General features: G+C 42.3%; 1 protein-coding gene across 1 annotated transcript in view; it reads right to left on the bottom strand.

The window, feature by feature from the left end:
* Positions 1-498: 498 nt before the first annotated feature.
* LOC306937999 (uncharacterized protein) overlaps positions 499-26687 on the bottom strand; it is a gene marked incomplete at both ends in the record, with an annotated part of 41189 nt that continues 15000 nt past the window's right edge. Inside the window, 8 exons of the mRNA XM_079522021.1 lie at positions 499-1011; positions 5020-5127; positions 12542-12726; positions 18480-18767; positions 20811-21037; positions 22891-22978; positions 24677-24864; positions 25494-25578. Coding sequence (XP_079378147.1) covers positions 499-1011; positions 5020-5127; positions 12542-12726; positions 18480-18767; positions 20811-21037; positions 22891-22978; positions 24677-24864; positions 25494-25578 — 1682 coding nt within the window. The remainder of the gene's footprint in view (positions 1012-5019; positions 5128-12541; positions 12727-18479; positions 18768-20810; positions 21038-22890; positions 22979-24676; positions 24865-25493; positions 25579-26687) is intronic.

The following is a 26687-nucleotide window of genomic DNA, read 5'->3' as shown; positions in this document are numbered from 1 at the left end:
TCGAGTTTTTTCTTTCCTGGAGAAAAGCAAGAGAGCAACTACCCACTGTAATGTTTAATTTAAATGCATGCGTTTGCCCATATGCTCATCACTTTGTTCTTCCTTTTGATAGATATCTGAGTCACGTTTCTTTCCTCGTTATTTATCAGTGCATTTCCAGCGCATTGAATATTGAATTGAGCATTTGTGCGCCGCCTTAAAAATAAATAAATATATATATAGCTTTTCAGGCTACAATGACATCTGGGTCCGAACTATGAAATTAGTTTTGTTTGGGTTCTGGTCTGGTCACATTTGATGGTGGTGGTGGAACCCCGGGGTAATCGAACTCTGAAAGTGTAAAATGGGTAAAAACGTACACTTTCAGAGTCAAATGAACATTAACGGATTCGATTGTGTATGTATACTAGAGGCTGTGGCTGTCGGGGTGTTTATGCAGTATGGGTCTGAACTGGATAAGGGGGCGTGCAAAGCGGGCACACACCAACGCGTCCTCTCTCAGGTACTGCCCGCCATTCCCTTCATCTCCATGCTTTCCCCAGCTCCTGGCATCTGGGCAGAGGGAGAAACCCTTCCTGGCGATGAGGGGCTGCCACCAGCTCCTCCCTCTGGCATGATCAGGGCAGAGTCTGGTCCGGCAGAGCCCTTAGAGGCCCTTCTTGGTGATATGGCGCCCACGGGGCTAACGTCGGGTGTGGCAGCGGCTGTGACGTTGCGGGGGTTGGACGCCGGACTCTCACTCGCGCTCATGGCCGACTCCGGGGTATGGCAGATGCTCAGGTCTGCAACCATTGTGGCATCCGGGCTGGTGGGGGTTACGTCTGCATCGCCGGCAGGTGGCGTGGGGACATCATGGAAGGGCTTGTGGGAGATGGACATCACGGTTGCGTCGGAGTCGGTGTCCAGTGGGAGGGTGAAGGAGGTGAACTCCACCCCAGAGTCGCTCATCTGAAGGAAGTCCTTGTAGGATGGCAGGTCATGGTAGTGTGCCGGTCTAGAGACCTCCAGACCCTGAGGAGAGGAGAGGAGAGGAGAGGAGAGGAGAGGAGAGGAGAGGAGAGGAGAGGAGAGGAGAGGAGAGGAGAGGAGAGGAGAGGAGAGGAGAGGGAAAATAAGAGGGGAGAAGAAGAGGAAGGAGAGAAGAAAAGGAGGGAGGGGGAGGTAAGAGATGAGGAGAACAGAACAGGAGAGGAGGCTTTAAAAATCTAGGTCAGCGAAAAGTAACATAAATAATTCATGCGTCGCATTTATCGGTTTACCTTGGATTCTGGTTACCATTTAATTTACTGCGTTACGAGATAACACTTGCAATGCATAAAAATGGAAACACAATTAATCTGCATGAATGGAAACCAATGCCTTTTTAAGAGGCTTTTTAAGATCGATGCGAGGGAAGCACAGGTGCTGTATGAATCTGCTTTTCTCTGAGGAAATACATCTCAGTCATTGATTTCTTCTTCTCCATAATCTCATTCCATTGTATAAAGGCCTGAGCAGACCAAGATGTATCGTCCTGTCTAAATGCGCCTACTTCAGGAGTACAGATCGGGTGACATTTAGGTGATGTATATATATATACTATATAAGTAAAATATGCTCCAACACACTGCACTTACTACACCTAATGGTCAGCTGATGGCGCTGTTCTCATGTTCTGTGCCTGTGTGAGACAAATAACTCTCCTCGCCATAAGTTATGCCTCTTTTCCACCAACATTATTGTGGAAATAACTTTTTTTATGCATGGGAAACCAACAAAACACAGGAGATAGACTTCTTTCCCACTGTCAGAAGACAAATAAGTCTGTTTTTCTGTTTCTGTTGTTCATGGCATGTTCAACCCCAGATCATTATGGGGCTTGCTACAGTGAGTGATATCTACCATTAGAAATAAAACGATGTCTGTCATATCTACCATTAGAAATAAAATTATGTTATCAATCGTGACCATCGTTCCTTCGTCAGAAATGAGTGCAATCCTAAAAATAAGAGCGTTCGCATAGTACCTACAAGTCTCTCTCTCTCGAAATGGAAGTGAAATGCTCTCCCTTCCATCGATCTCCGAGCTGGGCCCCGCTAATGCCTGGCTACTACCAATGGCATGTCGCAAAATCGAGAGCTTGAAAAATGGATTTGTGCACTAAAACCTACTGAGATTTTAATTGTTTATTCTTTGTGACTTCATGTCAATTTACATATCTCTGCTGTCGGGGAGAAACAACCTAACTCCAAAATGTAAAGAATATACCATATATTTTTTAAACAATGCAATACTGCCTCATCAAAATTCTATTCTAGAGAGGAGCTCTCCAACTAGTGGAGGCTATACCCCTCTCCCACCAACAGGGATTTGGGGCATGGTATTTGCTTTGGGAGTCTATCATTTTTGGTTTTATTGTATGTTTTGTTTTGCAAAGTTGCTCGTTGTGAGGGGGATACAAATGACGGGAAAGAAAACACAAGATGCAACATAACGATTTAAGGGTGGTGTTGTTAAATGTTAATGGGTTCAATAATCCAATGAAAGGTTTGTAATGGAGAAGCTAACTCATACAGTGAGATTGCAGGGTAGCATAGAAATCAACAGGACGACACCGATGATAATAATCATGGACATTCATGAATGGACTGGAATAGGTTGCTTGTTAAAGATGAATATGAACCCTTGCATTGTGAATGCAATTTTATGTTTTATCTGCAAATAAAAATTAAGTTTAAAAAAAATAAAGGTATTGTGACTTTATATTTTGTCAATATTACTGGCATGAGAGGGGGAGAGGTGGTGGAGTTAGATGCTTTAACCAACAGTCCAACACACAGACGTAAAGGGTATTAAATAGCATTGATTTATGAAAATAATAATAATCAAAAACCTCTTTGAGTTAGGTATGAATATTTTATGCAAGTGCAAATTTCAATACACACGAGTGCTAATATTAAAGCTCTCGAATTCTACCATCATATACTGTAGATGCCCTTTCCTACTTTAACCTTGTAGGAGTGAGGATTGAGGAGCTAGGTCAGAGCAGAACGAGAACCTGATATGCAGCCAATTACATTGTCAAACATAAATCTAATACTGTGATTAGCTGCCGCTATGTTGCTTATATTACGGTGTACTATAAGGTCAGCATTATGGGCCTGTCATGTTTTCACCCTGCTCTAGTTTTTAACCTGAACTGGAAAACAAACTACAAATTCTGCCTAGGGCTGCATCTCCCTTGAGAGACTGAATACGATCTAAGAGAGAAGAAAACTAGAAAAAGTGCTAATCGGAGCACAGGTCAGGAACGTTTGTAATGTTTGGAAAGAATGTGCCTCCCGCTATAAAAGGGCAATGTTATTTTTCCTTGGCCTCTAGGGAGTGTGCATACAATCTTTTCTGCAGATCAGTGCAGTTATATGTAAAGACGGGACTTGGCCTCTTATAGCTCCACCATGAGGCTGATTTGCAAAATGTCAAGTGGCATGTTTTTCTAATAATAATAATAATAATAATAAATAATAATAATAAAACTTTATTTGTATAGCACCTTTCATGACATGAAATGCAGCTCAAAGTGCTTTACAGAGCAATGGAGAAACAAAAAGAAAAGAAAAGCAAGGCATAAACATTAAAAAACAAGAGCAGTAATGCAATACAGTGAGGACATGAATAACAAAAAAGCACGACTAAAAAACAAGTCGTTCTGTTTGGAGCGAGGATCAAAATTGACATCCAGGGAGTGTGTGTCCACAGTTTGGCAGCGACCAGGGCAATGGTGCCAGAGATTAGCTAGTCACAGACAGACAGACACACAGAGTGCAAAACATACTCACTCTCCATGCCTTTGGCCTTGTGAAGACAAAAAGACAATTTACAGTCTAGGGTATACATTTAATTGTAAGTTTGGTTGGGAGATTGAGAAAGGCGGGGGGGAAACACCTTGTGTCAGTATACGATGCAGCAACGGAGACAACCGGTCCACTGAATATGCAGACTTCTACCGTGGGAGACTAGAGGTTCATTTAGCATTCACTGTACCACCGCATCACTGAATAGAAATTATTTTCAGTCATTTTTTTTTTCATTTGACATACGTCTTAGATTGCGGTCAAACCAATCTGCATGGTCATAGTTATTTTACTAGTACTGAACTGAACTCTGCTATACAATCTGGATTGTTCTACTTGACTCTATTAACATTGTAGGAATTCTTTACGTACATCAATACAATCATTTAAGGGTGTTGATGAAAGCACGTAATCCTAGTTGAATAATAAATCAGAAATCCACAATGTCCATTGTCCACACATGCCTGCATTGTTCTTCAGTAATCCAATAAGATTATAAAACAAGAGCAACTTTTTTGTTTCACTTCCGTCTTCATTGGGGTCTCTTAAACCTATAATTTGTATATTTTGTCTGATGTCTCCCTCTCCTGACGGAGCGTGTTAATGACAACAATATCTGAACTGCAGCAAAGATGACAGATCTACCCATAGACAGAAAGGTAGACGCCTCCTTTGGCTCTGGGGCGTCTGTATCTCAAGAGGAGGCAAGTTTCTGTTGATGCACACGGAAGAGGCATCTCTCTCTATGGCTGCCTGGTTCAAATAACTGCATTGACATTGTGTCCTACTTGATACCAGGGTTGGACTTTCTCAATGAAGAGTAGGGAGACCACCTCTAAACACAGCTAAAAACAGCCCCTCCAACGTCTGGCTTTCAATCATATGGCAGCCAAGTCTATGAACTTATACGAGTATGAAAGACACACAAGTATGATTCTTTTCATTATAAAATAAGTGACAGATTCCAGCCTTAAATTGGGCTATCGCCGAACGCTATATGGAGTCTGGAACTACACATCCAGAAAGCAGAGAACAGAAGCTGTCATCTGTTCGTCATTTCCGTTCACGAAAATATATTTTAAAATATCTTTACATTTGATATTAGAATTTCCACTTCTGATAAGCAGAGCGGTGAGAGCACTGTATATGCTTTGATTATTTTGTATTTATATTAGGCTATACTGACCCTGATGGTGACCTCTGAGTTGGGGATGTCTGTGCACTCGGTAGCGTTCTCCCACGTGGACTGCAACTGAGAGTCCTCTGTAAACCTGCTGTAGGCATCACGGACCACCTGGTGACACAAACACAGATAAACACACGCATGCACGCACGCACGCACACACGCACACGCGCGCACGCACACACACACACACACACTAGGATGTCAAAATAATTTCTAACAATTGCTGTGCATTACAGTAGCTGTGTTTATATACACCACTAGCCTTTGAAAATACATAGAGGTCGATGAAAAGGAAATTGGCAAACACACACACACACACACACACACACACACACACACACACACACACACACACAGACACACACACACACACACGGACATACAGTATGACAGGCTGGAGTTTGAGAAGGGCTGGTTTTTATCCTGTGTTTTTTATACAAGTAGGAGAGTTAGGAGGGGGATGGTGGAAGTGCAGTGGTAGGGAGGGTGTCAGACAGACTGATCATGGACAGAGGATTTGACGCATGACCATAGTGCCACAGAAAGCAGGTCATCAGGTCAATCTGTGCTGCTAAAAGTACACCGCAATGTCCTCTGATGTACACGTCTCCTTTTTCCCCTGTCGCAGATGTCGCAGATTGCTGGCAGGGAAGGTGGCTATACATACTGTACACAGGCATGTGTGGGAAAGGCCAAGTGGGAGGTGAATATGCACAGGAGGAGAGAGTGAGGTGACCGGAATTGTCCGAGAGAGACAGAGCAAGAGAGATATATGAGAGGATGTGAGACACAAGAGAACTTGAGTATGAAAGTGAAACAAGAGGCGAAAGGGCAAAGGGAAAATGTGACGGAAAGAGAGAGAGAGAGTGACATGACAAATAGATGCAAGATAAGGAGGTGGGCAGAGGCGAGTAGGTCAGGTAATGGAGAGTGAGTGAGTGAGAGAGAGAGAATGACAGAGTCACACTAGATGGATGGAGAAAGCATTGAGGGTTGGTGCATTGATTTTTATTTTCTGGGCTCAGGTGCTCAAAGGATGCCTGCATCCAATCAGACAGCTTGTCTGGGCCTATTGCCTTTGTTGCGTGATCTATGGCAAAATCCATAATGTTGCCTGAGGGAAAGCTGCATTTTAATGCTGTCATCTCAAACTCCAGTACAGTCAATGGTAGGGGCACAAACGCTCACGAACACAGTGCACGCACAGGTGCACAAACAGGCGTACACAGACTACACACACACATTAACCTCATCCTCATCAGTGTTCATTTAACTCTGATAGTATAAAAGATGCTTATAAAAAAGCAGAAAGAATGTGCAAATGACTTGCCGGGGTGCTGGGTTAAGGTCATGAAAAAGAATAAACACCTGCACACTCATATGCTCCAATCATACATTTATTGACAGTGTTTCTCAGTATATATGGATTATATGCTATATGCTCAAGAACTGTGTATCACACCCACATAATATTAGGCTACACCACAGATCACGTTATTAGTGGGCACTAATTGGGCAGACCCACCCAATAGTCATTGCACACTAAAACGTCAATACATTTGTCGTTGGAGCATATGAGTGTGCCGGTTCTATTCTTTTTTCATGATCTTTCCAGCCATTCAGTAGCAAAAAAAATAAATACTTTTTTTCCCTTTTTTTGTAAATAATTTGGGGACCCCCCCCCCCAACATAATTTGGCGACCCCCAGAGGGGTCGCGACCCACAGGTTGAGAACCCCTGCCCTAGGGGACACAGGGAGAACATGCAAACTCCACACAGAAAGGCCCTTTTGCCAACCCCACCTAGGGTATGGGCACTGATGACGCGGAGGAGAGAACACGCCCCCAGCGCCCACAGTCTCCCTGGCGGGAATCGAACTGGGGACCTTATAGCTGTGAGGCGACACAGTTCTCTAGTTTGACCCTGGGCTCGAAACATTGTCAATAAATGTGTCATTGTTCATTGGCTGAGTGTGCAGATTCTATTCTTCTTCACCCCCCACATGAACACTGATGTTTTTGCTGTGCACTTACTCACACTCAAACACACACACCACAGACATGTGCACAAATACATGACAAGCAACTCAGACAAGCAGACATGTCTAAATGAAGAAGGGGGAACCCTCATGTCACATTACACTGAATACAGCTTACAACCTTTACTGTTCAACACTTTGAAACGTAGAAAATAGACAGCTTCTGGTACGTAGACACACACAAGTAGACACAGACAAAGGATAAACACTGACACAACATGCCTACAGATGTTTGTTCTCGGGAGTAGCTGCAAGCAGAACGCTGCTTTAGGATACAAGTACATTTTATTATGAGATTCATTGAACTCCAAATGGTAATACTACACTACACACACACATACATTACACACACATACAGTACACACTACACACACACATACATTACACACACACATACAGTACACACTACACACATATTACACACACACACTCACAAAACCAGTACGTACTGTACAGTATACCCACACAGACAGAGCCACAAAATACTCAGGAATATGTACATTGAAATCCTCCCCACACACAAATATCAGATGAGTAATAATCAATATGTGCATGTGTGTGCTGTGCACACTAAAGAAAAGCTACAGCTGAACCGCATATTGGGAGCCAAGCTGCATCTGTACAGGATCTATAAACGGCAGCGAACGCACAACGGCAGTTTTCATGACTCAATAGTCTATGAGTAACTGCAGTTTGTGTCTACCAGCCGAAAGAGAGTGACACAGACACATACAATAGATGGGGGGGGGAAAGAAGGACCACAAAAAAACAAGTTAAGCAACAACGAAGTACAAGAAAGAAAGAAAGAAAGAAAGAAAGAAAGAAAGAAAATATGGAAGAAAGAAAACAGAACGAGGAATAAAAACAAACCAGAAGAAAGAAAGAGGACATCAGACAAACAAATAAATACATAAAAACAAGGGAGCAAATGAGAGTGGTAAAAGGGGATGGCATGTCAAGTCACCATTGGTGATAGAAAAAGACCCACACACACAACATGAGTTCCTCTGCTATCATCACCCATCTACAGTTACCACATCAAAACAAATTAAATAGATACACTGCAAAGAATATCTATATAAGAGTCATTTTTTTTATGTATCCAGTAAAAATTTTCTTAGAAACAAAGGAAAGGGGAAAAACTGAATAAGTTCTCAAGAATCTCAAGAATAAGTTGATACAGTACCAATGTGAATCAGCTTATCTCAAGATGAACCTTGTGACATCAGTTTGCCATTGGTAAAGAGATCTGTTTTGTCTCCGGCTTGTTGTCACTTTGTCTTTCCCTACAAAGTTCAGGAAAGAAACATGAATCTGAGAACCAATCTCAATCTTTCCTATTTCCTTTGTTAAAGAAAAAAGAACAATCCTAAATTGAATGACTTCTTAATGTGTTTCCTGCAGTGTACGCCATGACCCGGGTCAAAACTGTGTTCAAAATCCCATCAGATACAATAGAGTCAATGGAGCTAGCCTGGAGCATAGTGACTGGAAATAAGGGAATTAAAGGTTGCCCTTCATCAGCTCCTCCTTCACACCTATTCTCTCTCTCTCTCTCTCTCTCTCTCTCTCTCTCTCTCTCTCTCTCTCTCTCTCTCTCTCTCTCTCTCCTGTAACACTGCTGTATATATCTAATTTACAACGTAGGCCTAGGAAACCTACGAAGGTAATCTTTGGAAAGATTGATGCGGAAATTGCAAAGCTGGAATCACATCTACAGTATGATTAACCTCATCCTGCTTAATGCCAGGATTTGGGTCAGTTCACTTTCAATTTCCTTTAATAATGACAGAAGAGCCACCCTGCTATTGAAGCTGGCCTTCATTCAATGGATATCAATAACTGTTAAGAATTTTGCACAAGGGAAAAAGCCAATTCCAAAAGATGATTGAACATAAAAGTAAATTGAATTGCTAATCTGGCTTGGAAGTGGATTAATTTTGTTAAAGTAGGTGTCCGTGCAAACCGATACATAATGAACATTAAGTAGTCCCTTCAAAGACAGGAATTTAAAGACAGTTTGGCCCAGGCCTTAGTAATAGGCAAGATCCATGTAAAGGAATACATTTACATTTTGGCAAATACGTTATTTTGATGAACATTTGCGACCACATAATTGTTAGCTGTTATTTACTTTGCTAAGTAAATGCATTAGGCATGATTCATTGCCTAATGCCTAATGAGATATTAAGTGGACAGTATCTAGCATGATTCATTGCCTAATGCCTAATGAGATATTAAGTGGACAGTATCTAGCTACGGCACAAACAGCTAGTTGGTCTTTCGTCACATGACTGCACGCTGATCAAAAAACCAATTTGCCAAAAAACCTCAGTTGATATCTTGAAACACTATTACAATACGCAGAGCATGAGAAGGAGGCCAGAACACAGTTCTCTCACCGAGCAGAGGTTCCTTCCGAGGCTCCTTAAATTAGAAGGAGAAACAAAACGCAACGCACAGGCAACAGCATTAACCGGCTATAGCATTGCTCAGCGCCAACTAAATAAAGATGTCCAGTTATGACACTACCTTTTGGAGGGACGTGCTTCTCATGGCAGAGAACGTGGCCGGTATCGTCTGGTCAATGGGGAAAATAACGTGTTTATACCGTATGTGGTTTGATCGGTGCATAACAAAACACCAAACAGTGATCAATAGTAAATGATGAAACAGTTATCACTGTTACGCATGAAAGGCCAAAGCTCAAATAAACACTTAAAGTAACTAACGTGTATATGCCAGAGGTGTGCATTGTTGAGCTGCGAAATGTCAAACTTCGATCAGACGTCGATCAGACGTTATGTACGACATTATTATTGTTAATTATTTAAGAGCTATATACTTCGTCATACGACAAATAGCAAAAACAGCCAGATGTGCTATTTTTGCTTGAAATTTAAATTACATTTTTGAAATGTGTTCTGGAAATCTTTGAGAATTTTCCTCAAATAACGACACCAGGGTGTGGTTCATTAATAATTTACCTTCTTTACCACTGACTTTTGCATCAAGTGTCGTGACCTGTTGCTGTGTTTTGACAAAGATACAGCGCATATTGTATATACAGTACATATTTACAACCTGACAGACTCAATACAATAGTTTGGCAATACTGTAGTTTTGCAGCTCAATGAGCACACCAGCAAACTGTTAGTAAAAAGGTAAATAGGCCTACTAGTACACAAACAACCTATACATTAAAACTAAACAATGTCCAAAGTCCAAAGCCTTGACATGAGACATCAGAGCAACTATGACATCTCTCTCTGTGGAGCTCTACTGTAGATTTAATTTGGACTACACTCAATGTCATTGAGTACAAAAAAACTGATTTTATCTGCTATTATAAATTGTTCTTGTTGTTTTAAAAATGTCTCACCAATTTAGTCACTGCCAATTCCCCTCATGTGTACCGTATAGTCCCCCCCTCGTTGTCATGCCTGTCTGGTGGCCTAGCAAGGGTGACTGTAGACCAGTGGTTCCCAAACTTTTTAGCTCGAGACCCAAAAGAGACATTTTAGGTTTCCCCGCGAACCAAACAAAACAATTCTAAAAAGTTACAGTTGTGGAATCTTTATTATTATTTAAATATTATTATGTATATGTTATTTTTTTAATGATGAATAACTGAAATACTTATTGTGAATGAAAAACTGCAAATACCGTTTGCAGTTTGATATTTATTTACGACCCACAAATGGGTCCCGACCCACTGTTTGGGAAACAGTGCTGTGTAGACACATGTCTCGATCCTCCAAACGACAGAGTGTTCAGCCACCTCTTTTCATCCTGACAGTCAGGAGTTTCACTGGGAGGGTGCAACACATGTAGAGGGAGGAACACACTTCCAGTTCCGCTCTCCGCTGAACAGGCACAGGTGTCACTATAGTGCATAGATGGCCCTCTACTGCTGACTTGCAAGTTGCCACAACCCACAACACGACCAATGTTGTTCTCGATGGAGTGCCCGGCCAAGTCGGAGGCTTAAAGTCAAAACCAAATCTCCACGGTAGTGGACAGAACCTTTAACAATATATACGCTATCAAGACGCCCATACTCATTCGATCTTATTAAAGCATTTCTTGTTACATCTGTTATTGAGAAAACTATGGAAACTATGGAAATAGAAACGGTTTAGCTAGTTAACACTTAACAGGTTAGCTTTACCCCTCAAGTAACCACATTTTCATAGACATGAGGACACTGACAGGTCACAATACACAGCCATTGCACAGTAACAGAGAGAGGGACAGAGAGACAAACATAGTTACCGTTAAAAGAACTTGAAAATATTTCTATTCTCCAGCTGTCTCACACATCAGTACACACACAGGTATGCTTCAACAGTTGTTTACAAAACAAATATGTATCATGTTGTGGGTTTGGGAATATAACTTAATTGTACATTATACATTTTGGCCCGGAGGTACTTAATCATATATTGCAGGCAGCGTCTTCAAACAAGTGACTGAAGACCAATTACCTTTGCGCTGCTTTACTTTGTCTTACTCTGTATCTGTAAGTTAAGTGCTGTGCTGCCTCTGGACGTCTGAATTTCCCCGCGGGAACAATAATGGTCTGTCTGTATAGTTTCCAAAACTAAAAAGTATCAAGCTGAGCATGAAGGAGTCCAAACTCGTTATCATTCAGTCATCATCAGTGATTTACTTCTCCCATCTCACCTGTGTGTCTGCTTTCATTATGTTGGTTTTATCTCTTTTTTCTTCTCTGACTGTGTTGTCCCTTCGGAGGTTACATCAACAGGGTCACTCATTATTATTTAAAAAAACGAAATGTCTTCACTCTTCAGCCATCTGTATTTATGGGAGCACATTTAGCAAATATGGCTGACGTCGTTTCGTTTTTAATTAAGAGCTATTGAAAGTGAGAAGATTGAGTGTGACCGTCCATTTAATTAATTTATGTTGCTTCTAGTTTTATCATATTTGATTATAGTTTATATTGATTTATTGAGGATGGCTGCAAGAGACAGGAACGATTGTGTTGTGCGTGTGTGTGCGTGTGTTATAGGTTGTTATATATCATCTACCACACCTATAAATGCATTTAATCAGTGATTCCATTCCCACGCTGCTTGCTTTGCATGAGTTATCTGGCAGTCTTTAATTAAACCATAAATTCAGCCAATCAACAAATCAAGGTCGACTTTTGTCGACGGCAGGTTCACTTAGTTCAAACAAGCCAATAAACTCCATTAATCATCCAGCATGATTAGTGACTCATCACAGGTATGGAATATAAAAATAGGAAAGAATAACCAACAGTTTTTTTCTTACTTAGGCCCTGCGTAAAGTATGCGTAATTATTGGCCGAATTAAACAGATTTTGAGTTCAATTTCGAATTTGTTCATTTATGTCGTGCTAAGAGGCTTATCGTTTCATCATTTATGTTGATCTCAATGTGATGACAGTACGACGGGAGCCTGCTGCTCTTCAGAATGCTGCGCGGTGGGTCCTACCTGTCTGAAGGTGTCCCCTTCCGAGTGGAGGCCGGACTGATCTGCGATGTGTTGTGTGATCCTCTTGCCCTTCTCGCTCCGCTGGAAGACCTTGTACTGGCACGAGACCAGGCACATCACAATCATTAAACCTATGATTCCGCACAGGGAGAGGATAGCCGTGTGGAGGGTCGGCATCTTAAACACTGACAGGAACAAGAGGAGGACGGACAGGTACCGGGGAGAGATGGAAGAAATAAATGAGGGTTAAAAGACTTTAAGAGTTATGGGTGTAACCCGCATTAGTTGCAACCGCTATAAAGTTAACTATAACGTTAACTTACAGTTGAAAATCTGAAGCTTCACTAGAGGTCGTTCTAAGCCTCTTCTTACATCTTCTAGACTCCATGGAGAATAGAACAGAGCATAATAGCTATGACAACGAAGCATTCATCAGTTATCCAACGTATTCTTAACATTAAGGAGCTTTATTTTATTTCAAGTGAAATAGGCGAGGCTGAGTTTGTTTGGAGATGTGCGTAGGAGCGAAGCTGGGAGAAAGCTATTAAAGATGGAGCTGCCAAGCAAGAGATAAAGAGGAAAAAGGTCAAAGAGGATATTTATGGATACAGCGAGAGAGGACATGCAGGCGGCTGGCGAGACAGAGAAGGATGCAGAGGACGGGAACAGATGAAAACAGATGATCCACTGTGGTGACCCGCAACGGGAGCAGCCAAAAGAAGTCAAATAGACTTCTGACGAAGCGATTTTCTGTTGATGCCATTGTCCTTTAGTTGTGCAAAATCTGTGTGTGGTCTATGATGGGTTTCTTTTATGGAGATTTGTATTGTTCGTTTGCAAACAAACAATCCCTAGTCACCTCTGCGGCGGAGTAGCAATCAAGGCTTCTTCAGCTCTTCTCTCATCAGTAGAAGAACACACAAGGATAGAGATCAGATCAAAGGCTTTGACCCTTAATGCCTACACAGACTTATACTACTCAGGTAGAGATAATGAAAGAAACATGGACCTTTGAACCCTGACTGACCAGTCACTACAGACTGGTCTGTACTGTAAGTCAGTGGTTCTCAACTTGTGGGTCGGGACCCCCACATGAGTTTTGGGGGGTCCCAGAGGACAGTGAAGTGACAAACTTTTTAATACCTAAAAAAAAAGAAAGAAGAAGAAAAAAAAAGAAGATCATTACGGCATCAAAAGTAATGAACAAACTCTTCTATAAAAACTGGTCGAACATTGGCCAAATTAGTCCTTCGCTAAACCTCACCCCAAAAGCGATTGTCCAATGCCAATCCAAGGTGATGGCAATAACACTAATCACTGTAGTTTTACCGTGGATTACATAAAAACTCCCGTCGGACGGACGTTAAAGTGGATTGAGTAAGTGGATACTGTTTCTCCCTCTAACATTTCCTCGTATTTTTGTTTATTGAAATAATGTCCAGTGCATACTGCATAGCCTATTGCAGGCCTGGTTGACTAGATTTAGAAGAGATTTTGAAGCTCTTGCTACTGAAATGATTGATTATTAATATGGGGAAATCCAGTCATTTAACAAGAAGGGTGATCAGGAAAGCTTGCCAAGTCTCCTCTCTTAGTAACTGTTGTTAACGTGCCTATTGGACATGGACGGGTTGGGGAGGGACTTAGCGAAGGGCTAATTGTCAAATAATAAGAAAAGGGCAAGAATTGTGGAAATAGCTGACCTATAAGTTCACAACACCTTGCGTTGTGACTGCTGTAAGTGATATATTTTATAATAGAAATCATTGATAGTGTTTGTTCAGGGGTCTTCCCATCGCTCCAGCTCTTTATTTTGTGGTGGGTTGCTCATTTCATGCAATAAAGAGAGAGAACCCACTTATCAGCTTCAAGTTTTATAGCGTTCCGATTCCAATTTAGGATGATGGAGTCTGTATGCTGGTTGTGGAGGTGCAGATGAAAACCTGCTTCCTGCTGGACGTTGGAAATCTCAACAAGGTGGAGCTGGAAGCCTGGGATAGGAGGTGGGTTCCTCAACCATCCGTCCAAAAAGAGAATGACAGGTTCATAGACAATGATATTTGTAACACAGAGCCCATTTCCTGATTGGTTGACTGCAAATTGAAAGAATCCGATTGGCTGGTAGTGTTCACGCTTAGACTTGTGAATGAAAGGTTTTGACAGTGTGGAGAAAGTCAAAGTGGCGTGGTGAGATTCCCACAAAAGAAATGAAGCGCAATGAAAGTGTGGGAGAAAATAACTTCCTGGTTGAACTTTTTCCAAAACGTATATGGCAGAGGCCCCTGTTACTGAACAAACACTTTATAGCAATGATTACTATGGGAATATAGAGCTATTTAACACTTATTTTAAGGAACAAATATCACTTACAACCGCATACATTTCTCATGACGTGCAATTGGGTCAAATTGGGTTAAAGTGATGCCATAGCCGTGATTCATTCAATCCTAAGGCGAACCTGAGACCGATATGACTACCTCCCTTGGCCTCCCCCTCCATTTTGCATCAGGTGTCCCCTTCCTTTTTGGGATTGAGGGGTACAAACTGAGCGATTTTAGATGCAGACTCCAAACTAAGACATTCCACGAATGCTCTGCAATCTGAGCTTCTGTAACATGGAACATGGCTACCGGTGTGGGAAGATAAACCCATAAATGTACTGGAAGTATCTTCACAATAATCATGCAAACAAACAAACAAACAAACAAACAAAACAGGTGAATCTTAGTTTAATGTAGATACAATGATCCAAAGAAATATGCATTTGGATCGTAACAAGCAATTCAGAAAAATTGCTATTCACAATGTCAATGGAACTTGGTGTAAATGTTGATTAATGAATGACAGTAGCCGACAGTTATTAGTGTGTGTGTCATGTAATAGCAGGAACTGAAAATTCACAAGACTGGCTCAAGGACAGAAGTTTAGAAGTCACAGCTACCACCTGGCAGTTTTATGCAGATATGCATGACGTTTTGGGTGCCAGATCTTCAACTGAGACTGCTGTTTTGGTGGGGTTTTGGTTGTTGTTGCAAATACTGATGCGACAACATTGCTTATGGTACGTTTTGTGGAAAAGTAGCAATAACATTTCCCAATTAAGTCATTCATATTTCAGGTAACTTAGTTTTTTCTTAAATAAGTAGATCGAAGTGGCTTATTGTCGGTATCGGCCAGAGTGCGGGAGTCTATCCCCGCTTCGCAACGTGCTAGACCCCTGGGTGATGGATTGCTGAGGTGGAGCCTCCATTGTCTCCCAGTACTTACCGCATGGCCTGCCACACCCAAGCTGTGCAACTCATACGCTGAACAAGCGGTGCGTGGGATCGTAACCATTACCTTGTGGTCGCAAGGCGAGTGCTCTCCGATTAAGCTACCTGCTATACTTAGTTTATACTTCTGCCTGCCTTGCCCATGTCTCCTGTGACATTTGTTTTTAAAATCTATGATGAACCCTAGTCAGTGTACCTCTGGGCCAAACATTCATTGAAAATAGCTCTACAAGCTTGTGAGCTTGTAGATTGGCTATTCACGGCAAATACATTTGGTGTAGAGGGTAAATAAGGGTAAATAATGTTGAAACAAAATGGCAGCTCTTGCCAGGGCAGCCCCTGGCCACACAACCCCATCCTCTAACATAAAAGGGAAGACCAATCCAGTACTGGATTTTCTCAGGCAAGAATCCCAAACTGAGCAGAAGCAACATGAAGAGAGTGAGGCCAAAACTGAACTGGCCTTTTTGACAAAAATGAATTGGTTAATGTGCCAGCCGGTCCGCCGGTGGACCACCCAGTCACAACTGTATGACTCACACATAACCATATACAGGTATAGAGGCCGCCTGTCACTACGACCCAGACATAACTCTGCCACAACGACATTAACATTGTCCATATATGACATCAAGGATCTTCATATATGGGCATAACAGAGACAAGGACAGATACAGAGATCTCCATATATGGGCAAAAAAGAGGGAATGCCCATATATGGGTATTAAAGGGACAAGGACTGACACATACAGAGATCTCCATATGTGTGCATAGCGGTCGGATCGGCGGTGCGACATACTGTAGGCGCGTGGGCCACGCGTAGCGGAACGAACTCTAGATGTGAGGGCCGCGTAGCAGCCCAAACCTCTAGTGTGCGTATATTTACATTAATGCAATTTGAAAGGTTAGATTTGGGATAATAAAGCTGTTTCTGGTCCAAACTGATTTAATTGAGTCTTGTGTGTGAGCATTAATAACAGATTCATTAACTACATTAATGTTCTGAAGAGTCACTAGCCAGTCGAGGGCAGTCCAAGACTAGGGGTAGAGCCAAGGCTGAGATTACCCCAAAGCAGAGAGACAAAGACCATTATGTATTGTAAAAGAGAGGTAACGAGAGGAACAGAGGGGGAAAACTGACAGGTTAGTTAGACGCAATACAAATACACACAATGTGGCACGTTTTTTACTTAGTTATTTTGGGCAAGTGATGTGGTCTCATGATGAAGCATGAACTGGGCTTTAAAGTCGACACACAAGAGTTACTCTGATGTCTTATATCAGCAAGTGACACATAGTACAGGAAGAGAAAGAGACAAAAACAAGAACGTTAGAAGATGGCCAAGTAGATGACAGACAGCTTTGTGACTAAGAGGGAGAGAGCAGCAACATTTGAAAAGAGAGAGCTTGGAAACTAAAAAGGCTAGCCAAGTATGAATTAGCTTATGTGTGATCCTGCTGTTCACTTCGCTGTTCCCCTATACATGGCTGATGTGTATATTAACACTTCGCCATCGCCATCGCCCTCTAGTGTTCATGTGATGTTACAGGCAATATCTGTAACTACTTCCGGGGCACACAGCGAGGAGGAGCAAAAGGTTGTATGAGCAGCAGCCGACATGTTTCACCACAAACGGCTTGGCGTCGTGAGTGTTAAATACCCAATTGGGACTTTACAATCCTTTCAAGTACAGTCACTGCAGTAATGAGCTGTACTATTCCAGACGGTGGCGTACACCAGACAGCCACAATCCTACATTAGCACACACCCTGTGCATCCTGCGTACTATAAGTACTGTACTTTATGTCTGATTATTGAAGTGCAGAACGCTTCAGCCGAGTATCAAGTGAAAGAGTTTAGGTGGACAGTAGGACAAGTATAGGACCACACCACAAGTGCATTTCTGTTGATAATGTCTCTATAATGTAAGACATGAAGAAGTGCTTCAAAAGTATTGCCATTGGGGAGAAAGACACATAATTTCCATACAAAAAGCACATTTTTATATGTAATCGTTTTCACCAAATGATCTGCATAAGGCTGGTGAGTCTCTCAACAACCTGAATGTCAGGGTATTTATAATTATCAACCCTTTTGATCTGAGTGCCTTATAAGTGAACAGCTGGAGATCATCAAAAACACTTGATCATCACTCTTGAAAATATACATTTAAATGAGTAGTTCTCTCTCTTTTATTTTGTCTTTTTTCTTTTGTAATTTATTTTCCTTTTTTTTCTTCACATTCCTAAGCCAATAATTTGATGACAGCGGAGTCTCCAGGTAGCGGTAAGAGACTGAAAGAGTCTCAATAGAGTCTCATCAAATGATTGGCTCAGGAATGCGACAACAAAATGTGAATCCAAGGCTTCATGGGGTTTGTAATTGATAGAAAATAAGTCCTTTTTTGGGTTACTCCCACCGTTGTACACTTAGGTGTACAACGGTGTGCCATGCCAAACAGCCAAACTGCAATGTTTTGGCATGGGACACCATCCTACGACAGAGAATAAATTACGAATGGGTCTTTTGAACATCCATTACAAGTTTGAGTTGAACACAGGTCTTTTGCAAAGCACTAAAGGTATGCTGAAGGCATTTCTTTTTTTGTATATGAATATCAGGCAACAATGACTCAATAAATAATATACTGTAACTGCCGTCGTACCTTCCACCTCTGGGTAGATGTAGGCCACAGCGAACCCCATCAAGTCGACCACTTTGAACATGCCCTTGTCTGACTCACGCATCTTCGTCATGGTCAGCCACGAGCCGTCCACAGTCAGCCTGCCCGCCAGCTGTGGGTCCATGGGGACCACCAGAACCCCACGGTCAACAACGAGACGGTCCTGCTGGTCCGAAGTGGGCGTGTAGAAGAGGCTGACCTTAGAGTAGTGCATGTAGAGTTTGGCCCTCAGCGTACCGTCGTAAGGGACGGGGACGAACTCCTGATGCTCTGTGGGAAGAACCCAAGACAGCGTTATGAACTAAAGTAGTCATGAGGAGCACGTACGTACATCCAAACATTTCGGACGGGTGCTGGATCAAAATAGATGAACTGTACGTATAAAGAAAAAGAGAAGGTCTGCATGCTATCTTAATGCTCCCAAAATGAAAGAGAGGCCAACATTTGCGTCCTCTCCGGCCCTTGTCAGGGATACTCTGAGTATACTAACAAAGGCTGGAGAAGCCAAAACATTGTTGTTGTTTTTTACCACTCTGTTAAAGGGATACTTCACCCTATTTGCAAAAGAATGTTAATGATGTTTAGAAGATTTAGAGCACTTTCCTGGGGTCTTTATGTGAGCTCAGTGTCTGTGACATCATGGACACTGCTAAAATCTAAAATATCTTAAAACCACATATTACACACATTACCTCAGGAAAGTGTCCCTTTAATGAAATATTTTGGGAGCATTAAAACGGTTTACGGACCTTCTTTTTTCATAAGGGTTATGAATTAATAAACCAATGGTTCAACATTTATATGTCACTTATATGTCATTTATGTTTTATATGATGAAATCATACAAAACAGCTATTCTATCTATCTATTTCAGACTCTGCAAGCATGAAACACATGAGATAATAGCCCAATAGGGGTCTAAATAGGGGTAATAATAGGGGTAATAATAGGGATCCCTCACACCTACAGTATAGCCAGTAAGTGCTTTGAGGAACTGGTTAAGGCACAAATATGTCCTGTGCTTCCCCCCACCCTGGACAGGAGTAAGGAGGATGCCATTGCTCACGTCCTTCATATACTGCCCTCTCCCACCTGGAGGGAAAGAACACCTATGTGAGAATGCTCTTTGTAGATTACAGCTCGGCGTTCAACACCATAGTACCATTTAAGGCTCGTCAGTAAGCTTCAGGATCTGGGTCTGCATAAAGCTCTGTGACTGGATCCTGGACTTTCTGACGGGCCGCCCCCAGGTGGTGAGAGTGGGCGACTGCACCTCCCAATTGACTCAGTACAGGAGCACCACAGGGCTCCCTCTATACACACGACTGTGTGGCCTCACACCCTATAAACACCACCGTGAAGTTTGCTGATGAAACGGTGGTGGTGGGGCTGCTCACTGGAGACAATGAGACAGAGAGGAAGTTACCAACTTAGAGCGGTGGTGTGAAGAGAATCATCTCCTGATGAATGTCTCCAAGACCAAGAAGGTCATCGTGGACTACAGGCGGGGGAGGGATCCACAACCTCATGTCATTATCAACGGTGCGGTGATGGAGAGGGTGGAAACCTTGGGGGTGAACATCCATGAAAAACTCAAATGGGAGGCACACACAACTGTGGTGGTTGCAAAAGCGCAACAGTGCTTATATGGACTCAGGCGCCTCAAGAAGTACCAGCTTCACCAGCTGGTATGGGAGCTGCACTGACAAGGACCATAAAGCTCTCAGGAGGGTGGTGCGCTCAGCCAAGCGCATCACTGGATGTCGGCTGCCCAGTTTGGAGGAACTGTACACTCAGCGCTGTCTCAGGAAGTCCCTGAGAATCATAAAGGACTCCACACACCCCCAAAATGTTTTTTTCATGCTGCTGCCCTCAGGGAAGAAGTACCAGAGTATCAAAGCCAACACAAGCAGACTGAAGAACAGTTTTCTCCCCCAGGCTGTAAGACTTCTTAACAAGCCAAAATGAACAATGAACATTTTGATGGTATTACAGCCTCTAAACTTTTAAAAACCTATTAGACTTCGTATCGTTTTTACTGTTTTCAATTGTGTATTGTGGAGCATGCACCCAACCTAAGTTTTTCACAATGCATGTACTTGTACATCTGTGTGACAATAAACATCTTGAATCTAAATTAAACACCAAACCATTGCTTTGTTGAAATGAGAGCCTGAAGTAGGAGAGGCAGGATTTCATTTCGCTTTCTAAACACAGCTGTCTGTCTAAATACAAAGAAAATGAAACTAGACAGCGAGAAAAAAAGGTGGATGACCCATGTTGCAACGTCCTGCTTACTCCCTTCCTTCTCACCTCTTACATTCAGACAGTTTCTCTTCTTGACTTTTCCGTCCCGGTCAAGCACAGTAAAACTGCCCTCATCTGTCATCCTCACGGCATTCAGTGTGATCCTTTTCTCTGTCACGTTGAGCCGACCCACATACTCGTCTTCTGACACAGCTGTCTGATTGTACAGAACCACTGCTGGGGGGTCTGTGGCCGACTGGTCCTGAGATTCATTGGCCTGGATCAGGCTGGACCTTAAAGCAGGGAAGAGGAGAGGAGAGGAGAGGAGAGGAGAAGAGAAGAGAAGAGAAGAGAAGAGAAGAGAAGAGAAGAGAAGAGAAGAGAAGAGAAGAGAAGAGAAGAGAAGAGAAGAGAAGAGAAGAGAAGAGAAGAGAAGAGAAGAGAAGAGAAGAGAAGAGAAGAGAAGAGAAGAGAAGAGAAGAGAAGAGAAGAGAAGAGAAGAGAAGAGAAGAATCAAAATTACATTGTGACAATGTCTTTTTCTTTAAGATATTGTTTTGGCTTTTTCTGCCTTTATTGATAGTATATAGAATAGACAAGAAATGGGAAAAGAGACATGGGAGTGACACGCAGCAAAAGTCTCCAATGAGGTATGTTTTATAGTCTGCATTACGATCACACATGCGCCATGGCAGGGGAATGCTCCACGCAAGCTGAGGCATCAAACTAGTTCAACAAAGTTTGACTAGTTTTGACTAGAGTGTTCTTCAGTACTGTAGTACCACCTGGTATGGATGTTTCTCTGCAGCCCTAAAGTCACAACTGCTGCAACAACTGAACATTTGTTCAAAGATTGTTGGACAACCACTTCAGAGGCTATATACATCCACATATGATAGCAGCATTCTAAGGTTGGCAAGGAATATCACCCCGAACACTAGCCATGTGTTGTATGGAGAATATAGGTTTCTACATTCAGGAAGGAGATGGTGTCCCAGTATACAATAAGGTTAGACTAAAGAGGTCCTTTGTCCACCAATCGACTTTGAGGCTTAATCAGGAGTTTGGGAAATAAGGTCCACACACTGGACTAAGCTCCAAAGCTCAAAGATTTATTAAAGGTTTCCTTACCCCAGAGGTGTCGGACTCATTTTGGGGTAAGGGCCACTATTGGTGTAAGGCTTACACCAATAGTGGCCTCACGGCTCTTCATCAGTCATTGTCTGATGAAGAGCCGTGAGGTTCGAAACGTCATGTCCACTTTGGTGTAAGGAAACCTTTAATACATCTTTGAGCTTTGGAGCTTAGTCCAGTGTGCGGACCTTTTTTTCTTTTCTATTATTTGCCTCGGCCCACTAATGTATCTTTCTTAATCAGTTTGGCCAGGGGTAGGCTGAGCACTGAACATTACTCTTCATGTCCTTATGTATTGTATGTAATCTTATTTTGTTCTTTGGGCTATGTCAAATGTGTGTATATATGTTTTGCAATACATGGCTGCTGGGTCGCAAGACAAATTTCTGTGTGAACTGACAATAAAGTACTATATCATATCATATCATATCATATCAACTCCACCCATTTGCTTGCATAGAATGGAAGTGAATGGAAAGTGATTTGTTTCATTGTGACTGTACCCTTAAGTGGATGGCCACTGGGTGGTGCTCCAGAACAACAGTGACCACCTGCCATTATTCACACTAGTGTGATGTGATGCCTGTTCTGAACATATTCCCACCAGGGAGCCAGGGACTTGGACCGACAAAGACTGAGCGAGATAATCATAATTCCTTCCCCACAGTTGCAAACAACAAATACAATATTTACTAGACTAGAATTAAACTTTTAATGGAACTAAGCAATAATACAATATTGTAAATAATTACATGGTGCATTCATATTTACCCACTTACACAGGACACCATACAAAGCACCAACCTGCTCATTGGGAGCAATTAGTGCCTGGTTGAATGTCTTATATTTTCAGACATGCATTCCCCGCCTAATTAAAATCTCCCTTTCTCCCCGACTTTGAGCACCATGAAAAGCGCTATATGAATTCAATGTTATTGTAATTATACTACGGCTTGGTGTGATTGGCATGATACAATTAAAGAATCTTCAGTGTTGTTCGTCAACCCTATACCTGAACTCCAGTGTGATGGGTCCCTGGACGTTGTCCAGGCGAATGTCGTAGCTGTCTCCGTACTTCACCACCTGCTCCTCGGCACAGTCTGAATGAGAGGAAGAGTTATAGCGTACTATATCTGCTGCTCCAAATGTCCATGGATATTGCCCCCGCGACTCTTCTGTGGTAATGCAGTCTTGAACTGATCTTTAATGTGTCCTTTGTGCCTTTGCGTTTACATGCATTTGCTTATTGTGATCATTGTGGGCTCACTTCGGGCCAGCAGTTTTCCCATTTGGGGACGATAAAAGTGCATTTGTGCACTCGGAGCACTTCACCTCCATCGAACAAATGCAGAGTTGGCCCACCTCCCATAAGTACATCCTGAACAAAGGCTTTTCATTTTTCTAAATGCATTATAAAAGAATACTACGTGCGTGCGCGCGTGCACGTGTGAGTGTGTGAGTGAGTGTTTTGAGTTCAATTTTGTACACTGTAAAATGATTATGCTGTCCTTGATCAGAAAACAAATAAAAAATTGAATGAGAAAAAAAATAAAAGAATACTACCTAAAGGTTATTTGACAGTGTGTTGGCCGGCTGCAATCTTCATGTTTGTTATGAGAATTTAGATTAAAATTCATTTCTACCGTCTCGTCTACTTGGGTACGTGATCAGTGTGCGTTAACATAGTGAGATCCTCAGTGTTAATTAAACGTGACACACAGTCTTGGCACGATGACTTCCCTGAGCATTTGAAAGGGCTTTCTGACTGTAGCAAACTTAATTAGATAAAACATCTCTCGGAAGAATTGCTTTCCTTCATACTGTTACATGGGGCTATAGGGCTATACAAATGGTCCACTTTTGTGGGGGAAATTTAGATGGACTACCTTTCTGGGGACATACAGGCCCTGTCCTAGACAGCTGTCACCTTCGGCACCACGCCATAAAAAATGCACCGCTGAGGGCTTCTCTCCGAGTTAAATTAGCACACATTTTTGCAGTATACTCATGGGTACTTTTTCAGTCTATAGAGTGACAGTCAAAACTAGGCTAGAACTTTTGAGTGTTGTTGAGAGTGTTGTTGACCGCTCACCCTGAGGCGTAATTTCAGAAAGAAATAGGGGTGGGCGGGTGGCAAAAATAGTTGCTAAGCCCCCAAAATAGTTGATCTATAAGCTCTCTCGCTTTGTGATGCATTGAGAGCTTGTGGATCAACTATTATCAATATTTGTTTGGGGCAAAAAGACAAAATGGAAGTGATTAATAAATTAATGGTTGCATACAATAAAACTAATTTATACCACACGACAATATCAGATTAATCTGCAAAGACAATTGTCCATAAAATAACTGAACTTGAGGTTAAATGTGAAGACTAGGGTGTGGCAATAGGCACACGCCATTTTGGAAAGAACTTCCCTATCATCGGTGTTACCAATGATACTAATGAAGGCTCTGTTCCATTCTGGTCAAACAGAGTCAGGGTGCTGCTCTTGTGCATGTTGGCTCACTGGAAACACACCAGTGCGTCTCAAAGTGTCCTTGAGTGGGGTTCCAAATGGCCCTGTACGGGTCTCTAACTCTGAGAGTGAACAAATGTGTACATTTGTACACTCTCAGTTATGGGCGTCCTTTTGAGAATCACTGTACACTAAATGGAACAGAGCCTTAATTAGTATCATCAGTAACACACCTGTGAAGGAAGGGTAAGGGGCCCGGAACTAGGAAGAGTTATTCTGTGTGCATATTATGCATAGATCCCATATTGCCAACCCCTGATGGCCCAAATGACGCCTCACCCCTGACGATGAGGATGAGCCGCGTCACGTCTGCGGGGTCGCTGCCGTTCCTGACGAGGTAGGTGCCCTCGTCGGCCTCCTGCACAGCGTCCAGGACCAGGTGTCCGTCGGCGCTCAGCCGCCCACGTGGGCTCACCACCTGGCCGCCCTGCAGCATCATCACCTCGGAGGACGGGCTGGCTCTGGACCTGAACCCCGTGTTGATTTGGACAGCACAATTATGATCTGGTTTTATAGTCTTTTTGAATAAAATCCCATTTTAGTTTTAGTCATATTCTAGTCATCTGAAATGTTTCGGTGTTCAGACTTTTTTTTATTGGTATTTTTCAGTTTACAAAAAGGTTAAAGTGATCAAAACTTTATATAAGCAACAAAATATTAAGCAAGACATTCACAAAGACAAAGCAAAATGCTTGAAATAAAATCAAAAAGAAAAGCCAAGACAAAACAAAAATTAAGGGAAACAACCTAATGGGACGAAAGAATAGACAGAATAAAATAATAATGATAATAATAAATACAATAATTTGGTTGGAAAATAGCAATCTACAAGCTCACAACATTGTGAGCTTGTAGATCTGCTGTTTTCAGAGTGCAACCAAACATAAAATAACTTGCCTTTTAATTCTACTGGATCTCTTCTCCACTAGTCCCTCCCTTACATTTTAGTCTAGTTTTTATTTATTGACAAAATTGTCAATATATTTAGTCTTATAGTTTTAGTCATCATAGCTTAGTTTTATTTAGTTCTCGTCAGTGAAAAAAGGTAGTCAACGGACATTTTTCGTCAGTTTTATTCGTCGGAATCAACACTGACCTGAACAGAACCTCCGCGTCGAGGTCCGCTGGAACGTTGATGTGCACGTCTTCGCCGAAGAACGCCGGCCTCTTCTCCTCTTTGACTGAGGGGCACAGTGTGGCAAATACATTGCTGAGCAATATGTCAAATCAAGGTTAATCGTAACATCCCTTAATCACTGATGCAGTCTGAGAGGGCTTTACAGGTCCGCAAAGGAAACAAACTACACCATATGTCCTTACTTACACCCTCAACCGTGCAAAGGAAACAAACTACACCATGTGTCCTTACTGTACTTACGCCCTCAACCGTGCAACGACAAACCATTTCACATGTGACATCATAAGAAAAGAAATGTCAGGATCACAAAAGAGGGTGGACACTTAGGCAGTCTCCTTGTCTATCTGCTTGCTGGGTGGCTGTGAATTAAATCATTCATTCATTCTCTACTCCCTATATAGGGAGTTATATGCTTTTATTAGGATCCCCATCAGCTAATCTTACTGGGTTTCCACACATCTAGCCTCGGAAACCCAGACGTTTTTATTTTAATCAATGCAAACTTTGTTAAATGATCTATCATCAGTCCAGGAAATAACATAAGACATATCAGCCTTAGTTTTCTGTTCTCTTGCTTTCCCATTATGCACGCTATATAATTCTATTGAGGTAACTATACTTACCGTTTCTGACTAGCCTGGAAACCTGACAAATCTGCCTTGTCAAAGATGTACAGTACTTTGTGTTCTTTTAATACCTCAATGTAATTATTTAAAGTGCACATCGAAAAACAAAAGGCTTAGCGGTCCAGGCACCTTGGCTGGTAATCCAGCATGACAGTGTGTTGCGGGTGACAGGGGGGGGAGTCTCCCTGGTCGGACGGAGCGTGTGGAAGGAAAAAGTTATTCCAAGGAGGGGGGAGGCAGTATAGAGACCAGGATTACTGCATGTTTTTGTGAGGGTACCTACCTACCCTAGGGGACACAGTGAAGGTACCTACCTACCCTAGGGGACACAGGGAAGGTACCTACCCTAGGGGACACAGGGAAGGTACCTACCTACCCTAGGGGACACAGTGAAGGTACCTACCTACCCTAGGGGACACAGGGGTAACATACACAGTCTAAAGTCCACACAGAAAGGCCCTTTGTGAGGGTACCTACCTACCCTAGGGGACACAGGGATAACATACACAGTCTAAAGTCCACACAG

The sequence above is a fragment of the Electrona antarctica genome (genome assembly GCF_951216825.1).
Source record: "Electrona antarctica genome assembly, chromosome: 15".
NCBI classification, from domain to species: Eukaryota; Metazoa; Chordata; class Actinopteri; order Myctophiformes; family Myctophidae; genus Electrona; species Electrona antarctica.
The sequence above is the reverse complement of the archived record's forward strand: the minus strand, read 5'-3'. Positions and strand labels throughout refer to the sequence as shown.